The following is an 11,437-nucleotide window of genomic DNA, read 5'->3' on the forward strand; positions in this document are numbered from 1 at the left end:
GCGTCTGTTTTAGATCGGGGTTCAAAATAATCAAGTTCTGCAGAACGGAACTGGGCTGTGGCTGGGGTCCTGAGGCCCCCGCGGGGCTCTCACCCCGTGCAGGCAGGGGGCTGCAGGCAGGAGTGAGCGCTGAGCCCTTTACCCGGAAACAGGCCTCTCCTTGCAGAAGTGGCCTGAAAAGCCCAGGGTCCCGCGGGTATGGACCGGGCACAGGCACGTTTTTCACCACAGGGAGCCAGCAGCGAGGCGCCCAGATGGCAGGTGCTGGAAATCACGGGCAGCTGGTGAAGCACCAAGCCTTACCCGACGTGGGGAGGTGATCCCCACCTCACCCCACCCCCTTCTGTCTGTCTCCTTGTACAACCCGAGTGTTCAGGTGACTCGAGACTGACGCGCTTGCTTTATCTGCAGGCTGAACGAGCGCGACCGCCTGATCAAGAGGCTGGGCCGGAAGACGCCCCCGACGCTGTTCCGGGGCAGCTCCCTGCAGCAGGGTCTCATGATAATGCATGGATGCAATGGATGAGTGGTGGAAGGATGGGAGGGGGAATGGGTGGAATGGAGGGAATGGAAGGAAGGGGAATGGAAGGGTGGAATGGAATGGAGGGTGGAGGGATGGATGGAGTGATAATGCAAGATCAGATGGGCAACGGTGATACCAACACGGTGATGGGCGATCCGCGGATGTTTCACCGATCAAAGATGGGCAACGCGGATACTCTGGATGGGCGTCCGCATTTGGGGCGGATTGGGTGATGGGCAACGAGGAAATACCGACGGTGATGGCAGTCTGCAATTTTAATGCAAAGGATTTCAGATGGCGTGATAACGATCGTGAAGATGGGCATTCCGCGGATAACGCAAGGACGTGATGGGCGTGATGCACGGGGCGACGTGGATAAGCACCGTCCCGGATACCGGGCGGACGCAGATGGGTCCGCGTGATGCACAATCGACGGATACGATCCGCGGATAACGCAAATCGACTGCAAAGATGGGCGTCCATGATGGAATGCAAAGACAGATGGGCATTCCATGCATTTAATGGAAGGACGGAGGGTGGTCTGTACAATGGATGGGGAGGGAATGGTATGGATGGAATGGGATGGATGGAGGGAATGGAGGATGGAATGATGGAATGGAGGGGAATGGATGGAGGGTGGAGGGAAGGATGGGGAGTGGACGGTGGAGGATGGAATGGATGGGGTGGAGGGAATGGATGGAATGGTGGAGGGAATGGATGGGAGGGAATGGTGGAGGGATGGAAGGATGGAAGGATGGAAGGAATGGATGGAATGGAGGGACCGCCAAAATCCCAAATCCTGATGTATTATGATCCTTCCACTGTAGCCTCCCCAAGAGGACTTTTAAGCCAGCAGGCATGACCTTTAAACCAAGCCAAGTAGTTGGGGCTACCATGAACTGTTTTGTGTAGTATTGCCATATTGATTGAAACAGTGACTATCATTGGGGAAGAACATCATGCTTCTCCCAGGAAGGCTGCCCCACGTCTAAGGCTAACGTCCCCCTGCCACCCCCGCCCTCACCTCCGGATTCCAGAGGAGAGTGGGAGGCTGTGAAATATCCCCTCTCCCCTGTCCCAGACTTTGGAGCTCGGCGCGGGGGAGCTCGTGGGCTTGTTTTTAGCAATCCAGTCATCAGATCCCAGCTGAGGCAGATCCAGGCCACCTTCCCCAGGGCCAAGGCCAACCCAGCCCTGCCTCTCTGGGTCCTGTGGCCTTCCCCAGCCCCTCTCCACCCCCATCACGTGCACATGCCAGCTTTTCCTCCCATACCTACTCCCTGCCTCCCTTTCCCTTCCCAAGGAGTTTAGAGGGAAACTGGCAGAAAGAGATGAGTTGGGTCGGATGCGGTGGCTCACGCCTGTAATCCTAGCACTTTGGGAGGCCGAGGTGGGTGAATCACTTGAGGTCAGGAGTTCAAGACCAGCCTGACCAACATGGTGAAACCTCATCTCTATTAAAAATACAAAATTAGCCGGGCGTGGTGGCTCCTGCCTGGAATCCCAGCTACTTGGGAGGCTGAGGCAGGAGAATCACTTGAACCCAGGAAGCGGAGGTTGTGGCCAGCTAAGATCATGCCATTGCATTCCAGCCTGGGCAACAAGAGTGAAACTCCATCTGAAAGAGAGAGAGAGAGAGAGAGAGAGAGAGAGGAAGCGAGGGAGGAAGGGAGGGAGAGAGGGAGGGAGGAAGGAAGGAAAGAAGGAAGGAAGGAAAGGAAGGAAGGAAGGAGAGAAGGAGAGAGAGGTTTATGAAAGTGAAGAATCACTGTTCACACAGTACAGGCAGTGAAGGATCTGTGTTCAGTTGAGCTCCGCCTGTCAACAGGTATTGGCAGATTCTCTCAATGGAGAGAGAAGGAGGGAGATAGAATATCATTGCTTTTTAGTGATCTACTCCCTGTCCTCACTTTGCCATGTGGAATATCGTATGGGAAGAAGGGGACTGACATGCTTCTGTCCTTTAATGCTCCACTGCCCTGGGAGGTGGCTAATGCCACCCCAAGGAGACAAAGCAGAGGCTCAGGTCAGAAAGTGGTTGGCCCAGCATTGCTCAGTGGCATGCCATGAGGTCTGGATTGCAGCCTCAGACTCTGGCCCAAAAGAGAGGTCAAGTCAAGAGGTTTGATGGGACAGGAGTGCTAACTGTAGGGCAGCCCTCTGGAAATGGGCTGCCTGGGTTCCTGTCCCTGCCCCCCTACTTTTTTGTGACTTTGGGCGATTTACTTAATGTCTGCTTCTGCATCTGTAAAGTTGGGTAATATGAGAACTTACTGGACGCTAGAGGTTCGGTGTAGATCCTGCCACCCGCAGCTGCACAGAAAGCCAATCACTGAGACAACAGTTATTGCCAAGGAAGAAGACTTTATCTGGTGCTATAGCCACGGAGGTGGCAGATTAGTCTCAAATCCATCTCCCTGACTGACTAAAATCAGGGGTTTATATATCAGGGAAGAAATGTTAGCAATGTGTAAGAAAACAGGAATCAGGATGGGTAAGGAAGCAATCAAGATTAATGAGAGGCTTAGCATCTTCATTGGATGAGATCACTGGGTGAGTTTCAGATCTTTGCTGCTTTTTGAGAGGCCTGGGGGTCCTTACCGAGGAAGGAACTCAGATAAAACAAATATAAGTGTCAAGCTTTAAGACCAGAGGAGTCATTTCTATGTTAAAAAAAAGGAAAAAAAAAAAAACTGTCTGTGGGACTATTGGGTCAGTTTCAATTAGGAGGGTTAAATGAGATCATAAAGATAAAGTACCTGGAACAGTATAGGCAATATAGCATTCAATAAATGTTGGGTATTATTTTTCTGTCATTAGCTGAATAATTTTGGGAAACTTAATTTCTCTAAATTTTTATTTTCTCCTATGGAAGAAAAAGAATTTTAATGATATACATCTTACACAGTCCTTGTGAGTCTTCATGACAGTAGGTGTAAAGCACCTTCTGTATGCCAGACACAGAGAAAACACATACAGGTTCCCAGAACTCTACAGGGTCTGTTCTGTGGAGCCGTGTTGCCTCTCTGATGAATGTTTCAAAATAACCATAGACAGAATATACACGAGATATATATTGTGATCAAAGACCAAATGAGAATTTTTATGGGAGAGTCATAAATGTCTTAAGACAACTACTAAATGCTTTTCTTAAGTCAATATTTGGAAGGCCAAAAATATCTACTGAATAAATATAAGAAATAAGAAGGCTTCTAAAATCACACCATATTTTTTAAACACTCAGTGACTAGTACCAGAACCTGATGGATAACTTAGGACATTTCTGTCACTAATAGCCAGAGAAGATCATCGGGTGGTCAGAGCTGGTCCTGGGGTGCAGGACGGGCATATAGCAGATCTCAGCCTTTTATGTTCCCCCTGGGTCTGTCCAGGAAACTGGCAGGAAAAACTCTAATCTTGGTAGTATTTTAGTTCCTGTGAGCCACCAACATACAATATTTGTAATCAGCATTTCCCACACAGTCTGATTTCCTCATTGTCCCCATGGTCTTCTCATTTCTATGGCTATTAGGAATCTTTCCAGACAGGAAACTGCTATTTTCATTAAGATGCTATCAGAGCGCAGATTCAAAGGAATGCTACTTAAGGGGAGTTTTATTCCAAAATAATGAAAAAAAATGACATGATTGTATGGATTTTACCAAATGTTCTACCCAGAGAAGACAAAACAGCTAAGAAATCCATTTATCTTCCCACCTCCTTTCACCTACACGATTCCATCCTCCATTCTGGCTGTGGCTATTTAGAAAGCAGATGCTTTAGGAAGCCAGCCAGGGAAAGTTGGGTCCATGAGAGCTCCCTCCAGGCCCCCATCAGGACTTTTCTGGCTGCTTGGACTTCCTGAAGGATGAGTGAAAGTGGGGGATACAAAGACCTGGAGGCTTCCTCTGAGCTCCCTGTTTGGATGCAAATGGCAGTTAAAGGTTCAGTAGGCAGAGCTGGGAGCAGGGCTGTATCTTCCTCAGGTGGGGCGGAGGCTGGGCAGGCAGGGATGGTTGAGGGGTGATGGTGTCTGGTTTTCCAGTAAAACTCCTCCCGTGACAGCTCTAACTCCCACCAGGCCTGTTTTCTAAGAGGAAAATGTTTTATCTGAACCTGGGAGGACTCCCTCTCCCAAGATAAACGTATCAGCCATCCTCCTTTCACTCTTGAATTGTAGACTCCACTTTCATTCTTGGTTAAGGTTAAGAAAGTCTTAGCGTACAACATGCTGGAAATGTGGTGGTGGGTGCAAACAATGGGAACTAGGGAGGATAGTGGGAGACATTTAGCACAGACCTCGGGGTGCTCTACTTACCCTGGGAGGTTTACAACAGGAGGGGGAACTCTTCTCTGCCTGTCTCTTCAGAGGAAAACCTTGAAACCCTTCCCACCCCGGGGGGCCGAATTACCTGCTGCAATCCCATGGGAGGCCCTTGTGGCCATGGCACTAATGCACACAGAAGAAGTGACAGAGTTATGAGCTGAAGAAGCCCCCGGAGTTGGGTTTCCAGCAGACATAGGCATGTTATGGAAACCAAGATAAATAGAAGAAAAAAGCTTTTGCACCTTCCATTTAAACAGGAAGTAGACTGTTCCAAAGGCTAAGATACCTTTCCCAAAAGGACACTCCCAAATTTGTTTTTATGTCTCCGTGAGCTCCCCACAACCAGGAGAAAAAAGCAGGCCAAAAGAGATATAATACGTAGTTAATTGTTCTTTTTGGACAGACTGTTGACACCAAACACCAACCCTTTCTTTTCTGGCATGGATGCGGAGGCCTCCATGTTGGTGCAGTGCGAACTAGTACTGACAGAGGGAGAGGATCCTGCAGCCTGGGTGTGACGGGCCATGAACGTGTCCTGGAGCCCATAGAGAGGACTGGAGCTTGAGAGAACTTGTGCCTTCCCTGGTCCAAGCCATTTAATTTACAGAAAAGTACACCAAGACCCAGGGAGCTTAAAGAGCCCAAAGTCACATGGACAAGTAGCAGCAAGCAAGGACTAGAACCACCCTTTGTTTCCTGGCCACCACCCCGACCCCATGCTGCAGCCACTTGGGGCCCCCAGAATCTAAGATAAAAACAAGCAAGTGGAGAAAAACGTCTTCAGGGTAGAGAGCTCAGTAGTCCTCAGCCTGCCACTAGAAGAGTTTATAAAGAGTATGTCCAATTCTTTGGGGTGACTGTTCCTTACTCAGAACCCCTTCAGTAGGACTGAGGAGCAGCCCCTTGGGATGGTGCAGCAGCTGTGGAGCTGGTGGTGACCCTGCCATTGCAGCTGCTTCTCTGCCAGGCCTCCTCAGGAAGACATCAGAGGTGTATTAGAAACGTTCCTTATTAAAGAACTAGTGGAGAATGGCAATTGTCCAAGTTGACCACAGTACATAGCCTCGTTACTGGAGCAGATGAGGCAGTGTTATTTACCTTGTTACTGGAGCAGATGAGGCAGTGTGATTTACCTTGTTACTGGAGCAGATGAGGCAGTGTGATTTACCTTGTTACCGGAGCAGATGAGGCAGTGTGGATTTACCTTTGTTACCGGAGCAGATGAGGCAGTGTGGATTTCACCGCTACCGAGAGCAGATGAGGCAGTGTTATTTACCCTCGTTACTGGAGCAGATGAGGCAGTGTTATTTACCTTGTTACCGGAGCAGATGAGGCAGTGTGATTTACCTTGTTACCGGAGCAGATGAGGCAGTGTTATTTACCTCGTTACCGGAGCAGATGAGGCAGTATATTTACCCATAATGAGCATGGCGAGGCAGTGTGATTTGCTGGATTTGCTTTGAAACATCCCAAGGAAAGATGTCTCTTCTTGGATTGCAGTAGAAACGCTTCACAAGGACCTGCTTGTGCAGGATTTGGGATGAGAGTGTGTGTGCCGCACGGTGCCAGAGGGAGGCAGGAGGCTGGGCAGCTCCTCCAAAGCCGGGCAACGGAGGTTTCCTTGTCCCTGCTGATTTCTGATTAAGCAACTTGGTGAAAATCCAAAAGCTCTTAGGAGAACAGGAGGGGTGGCATTTGCTCTCCAGTGCTTGGAAGCAGATCCTGTGAAGACTCTAAAGCCCCAAGTATCAAAGCACAGCCACCTGGTCAGGAAGTTCAAGTGTGCTAGGTGTGGGCCCAAGGCTGGAACAAGCATGTTCGCCTCCAAGGGAGCTCCCCTCCCGGCTGGTGCTGCCTTCAGGCTCAGGGACCCACCTGCTCCTGTTCCCAGCTCTCTGGGGGCTCACACTGGTGTGGGAGCTGCTTCACTGTGGCTACCACGTGGTGGGAATTTTTGGGTTGTAGGTTTTGTTTTGCTAGAAATGGAGGTGAGCAAGTAGACAAAAGCCCCTGTGGAGGATTCCTCTCTGTTCTGTTCACCTGGCTCAGCTTGCATCACCTTCTCTCCCACCTACTGTCTCTTCCTCCCATGGCCTCACTGGCCTGGGCCCTCCTCTCTGCTGCTCAGCCCATGTCCTCAGTCAACTCTCAGGCCACCTCTGCAGACGAGCCCTTGCCTCCCCGGATAACCCCCCGAGCCCTCGGCATTCTCAGGCAGTGGCTGGAAGGCATGCCGTCTGGAAGAGCCGGGAAGCCAGCCCTGGACTGGGACTCTCAGTTATGGGAACACACAGAGTAAGAAAACAGCCTGAATGTCTTCTTTTAAAATCTCCTCCTCTTCTCCATCCCGCGAGGACTCTTCTGTCTTGTTACTGTACGTCTTGATACTCTAGAAATTTCCTTTTTAAGCCAGATGTCTGAGGAAATTAGCAGGCAGTCCAGGAACTGATACATGGGCACACTTTCCGACTTCTTTTCTCCTGTTAAAGAGTATGATAGTGAATTCACAGCTCCCCTGATAAGTTGTAAGCATGAATGGATGGAAGTCAAGATTGTCGGGTTTCGATTGTGTTGTCTTTTGGCCAGAATGTCTAATTGAGCTGTGGGGCTTTTCCAGACCCCTGACACACAAGGGTTAGCCTACGGAGAGCGGGCCTTATACATGTCTTTCTGTGGGAAGGGCCAGTTGGAAGCAAAGCCCCACTCTGGGCTTGTGAACACTAAAGCCGTTTCTCGGCTGTAGAGTGTGGATCCTGGGTTTGCTTCCCAGCTCCGCCACGCATGAGGCCTGTGACCTTGAGCAGGTCACAGATATCTCTGTGCCTCAGTTTTCCCATCTGTGAAGTGGGAGGAATATAATCACCCATCTCATAGAGTTTCTGGGAGGATTAAATGAGCTCTATGTTATAGAACAGTGTCTTAGACACATGGCATTTCATGAGTCTTGGCTACTATTTATTTTATTAGTAGTATATGAACTGATTGTGTAAGAACCAGTCTTCCTGTGGCGACAGGTCCAGTCAATCACTAAATTCCTTTTGACTTTATTGTGTGACCTTTTTCTTTCTTTACACGGAAACAACCCTACTTTGATTACTTATTACCAGTCCAGATCAGTCTTGGTTTAAAAACAGGGCTGGGCGCGGTGGCTCATGCCTATAAATCTCAGCACCTTGGGAGGCCAAGGTGGGCAGATTGCTTGAGGTCAGGAGTTCAAGACCAGCCTGACCAACATGGTGAAATCCCGTCTCTACTAAAAATACAAAAAAAAAAAATAGCTGGGCCTGGTGGCGCATGCCTGTAGCCCTAGCTACTCAAGAGGCTGAAGCAGGAGAATTGCTTGAACCCTGGAGGCAGAGGCTGCAGTGGGCCAGGATCGCACCACTGCACTCCAGCCTGGGCAATGGAGCAATATTGTGTCTCAAATAAATAAATAAATAAACAAGAAGGCCCCGGGCATCACGTGCATTTTGCCAGCTTGCACTGTTAGTGTTGTGTGTGTTTTCCCTGCATGTTTTCAGCTTCATAAATTAGCGGCTCTCCTGCGGCATCAGGCAGACGGGAGTATTTCCTCTTAATTGGCAGTGGGAAAGTGGAGACGGGGACCAGTGACCCACTGTGTATGATTCCCACCCTGAGCTCAGCCGCAGCCCCCTAGAAATAGGAAACCTACCCTCAGAGCCGTTCCCATCCCAGCATCAGCAGCGAGAACCATGGGACCCCAGTCAGCCTGCACACGGCTGCCACGGCCCCTCTATGGCCACAGGTTTCTTCATCTCAAGCCTCCAACTATCCCAGGCTAAGGAGGCCAGGTGTCGCACACCGCTCGCCCGCACGCTGCCAAAAAAGCAGCGTATCTAAACCTAGTGTGCTCCCCCAATTCTCCTGTTAACCAGTTTCTCCTGTGTGCTTCACTTTCAGATGGGTATGCTTTTTCTCAAGAAGAACACGGAGCTGTGAGTCAGGAGGAAGTCATCCGTGCTTATGACACCACCAAAAAGAAATGCAGGAAGAAGTAAGACTTGAATTTTCCTGACTGATCTTAGGAAAGAGATTCAGTTTGTTGCACCCAGTGTTAACACATCTTTGTCAGAAAAGACTGGCGTCCGCAGCCAAAACACCAGAAAACACATTTCTGTGGCCTTAGCCAAGCAGTTTGTTAGTTACATATTCCCTCGCAAACCTGCAAACCTGGAGTGTAGACCGCAGGGGAAGCTATCTTTGCCCTCCCAACTTGTCTGCAGCGCTTAGCCTAACTTTTGTTTACGTCGTTATGAAGCAGTCAACTGTGCTCTGTGAGGTGTGAAATTAAAAACATTATGTTTCACCAGTATTTAAACATCAGTACTAGTTGTCCTGGGAGAAAGGGAAAGTTTTATGTTGCGTGAGAAGCCCGTCTTGTGTAATTGGAGCAGGGCACACTTGCTTCCTGTTTGGTTAACTCACAGATTACATCCAGCGGGCCACATGCAGACTTCACTGTAGGCAGGTCGCTCTCCTGCTTTGATTCCTGTTTTGTTTGTGTAAAGTTGGCATAAACTTCTTGATTGCAGTGAAATCACAAAATTCTATGTCGGGGTAGTCAACCTGAGAAGATTTATTTGAACCTCTTAGCCACATTTCCAGCAGGGCAAACCGACTGATGCCCTGGCAGAGTCTTGCGCACCCTCTCCAGGTGCACTTGGCCCAGTCCCGCCGCCGTGTCCAGGCGTCCCTCACCCCGACACCTGCATGGCTGGCCACGGCGCTCAGTGCATGGCGGCTGGTGGGCAGCCAATCCAAACCTGCGCCTTTCCTTGTTCCACTGCAGACTCGGAAACAGATGCGAAAAATTCCTTCTTCCGCCGCCCTTTTTGTTCTGTAAAGAAAGAAAAGAAGCATCGCCTTTCCGCATATATTCTAAATGTCTCTGCCTCTGTCTGACATGGGGCCGCCCCACAGGTCAGAGTGGTGGTAGAACCCCTTCAGCACTCCCAGCCGTGGTCAGGCTCTGAATACTCCCTTCCCAACAGCCAGACTGCTGGGTCTTTGGCATCCACTGACATTAGAACCCACGCTTCTTTCAGAGCACATTTTGGACTTTCACTGTTGGGAAATGAATGAATTTATAACATGCCCGTGCAGCGAAGGAACACACCTGTCGCTCTTAGCTCTAGAGTCAGAGGATGAGTAAACCCAGATGCGAGAGTATAGGACATTGAACGGGGAGAACAAGACGACCACAGAAGTCCTCAGAAGGAGGAGGAAGGGCACGGAAGACACTGAGAGGAGGACACGGAGGAATCTCCACCAGATCTCCGCAGTAGAAACTCTGAAACGAACCCTGAGACCCAGACAATTGTCATGATCAGCCCAGTGTGTATGAGAGCTTAAACAAGAGCTTCACACGCAGTTTTAATTGAAAAGAATTCCAAACATTTCAGGGAAGCACCTTTTTTTAAATACACCGACATGGTTTCCTTTCTGTATCCCATCAGTGTTAGACACAGGTACCCATCAGAATACGGCATATCCTGAATTCTGAGACAAGGAAGCGAAGTGCTGAATCACTGATTTTCCCAACTGCAGAGTCCCACACTCTAAATCTTAACCAAACCTAGATGCCTTCAGGCGTGAATGTGAGCATCTGGAGCCCTTCCTAAACAACCTGCCTGGACCCTGTTCTCTGCTCTGGTTGCCAGGCCAGATTTTTGGATGGCCTAAATACTTCTGGGCAGCTGTTACTGGTGAAAATGGGAGTTCAGAGCACGTTTTGGATCTTCACTGTTGGGAAATGAATGAATTTCTAACATGCCTGTGCAGCGAAGGAGCACGCCTGTCGCTCTTAGCTCTAGAGTCAGAGGATGAGTAAACCCCGTGGGGATGATTGTGCTAAATTAGGAAATAGCACATTAGTGCACTTTGCTTCCTAACCCTTTATTTTTAGAAATCTACAACTTACTGGGCATGGAAATCATTTAAAACATGATTTACATTGACTAAGAAAACAAATCCTCACTTAGGAGGTGATCAGGATGCAGAGAGGGCCTGAGGGGCAGCAGAACAATGCAGTTCACAGGTGAGGCTCCCAAAAGGGCCATTCCTTTCTCCCCAAGGTGCATAAAACATTTTTAAATACTGGAGTGCCCAGTGAGACTGAAGGATTGTCATGCAGGAACTGTAACACAAAATGTGCCTATGACTAACACGACAAACCAAGGTGTATGGTTTTTTTTTTTTGCACACCCAGAAAGGTGATGGCCGAAACACAGAGGAGAAACGAAAACTGGAATTGAATGCGCATTAGGCATCGTAACTATTAATATTTTGTTTTATTTGGGAAATAAGCCTATTTGGAAAGAGTGGATTAGAAATTCAGTTCTTTGTCAAACAGTTAGCTCTGTCTTGAACTTGAAGCCTTCCAAATCAGAATTATGAATTTGTGTGTTTGTGTTTGTTTGGGGTTTTTGTTTTTATTTCTTACATTAGAGTTCATATTTTCTGGGGTTTAAATTACAGGTGTATTTTCCTATTCTCTTGAGAAGTAGACTAAACAATCTTTGCAATGATGACGGATGCACACAGAAGAAAACATTAGAAGACATTAC

At 48.8% G+C, this 11,437-nt stretch overlaps 1 protein-coding gene across 1 annotated transcript in view; it reads left to right on the forward strand.

The window, feature by feature from the left end:
• ATP8A2 (ATPase phospholipid transporting 8A2) overlaps nt 1-9,183 on the forward strand; it is a 642,805-nt gene extending 633,622 nt beyond the window's left edge. The window contains exons 36-38 of the mRNA XM_031655775.1: nt 412-499; nt 6,127-6,130; nt 8,772-9,183. Of these exons, the coding sequence (XP_031511635.1) occupies nt 412-499; nt 6,127-6,130; nt 8,772-8,869 (190 nt within the window). The 3' untranslated portion in view covers nt 8,870-9,183. The remainder of the gene's footprint in view (nt 1-411; nt 500-6,126; nt 6,131-8,771) is intronic.
• The last annotated feature ends 2,254 nt before the right edge of the window (nt 9,184-11,437 follow it).

This window comes from Papio anubis, chromosome 15 (genome assembly GCF_008728515.1).
Source record: "Papio anubis isolate 15944 chromosome 15, Panubis1.0, whole genome shotgun sequence".
Taxonomy (NCBI): domain Eukaryota; kingdom Metazoa; phylum Chordata; class Mammalia; order Primates; family Cercopithecidae; genus Papio; species Papio anubis.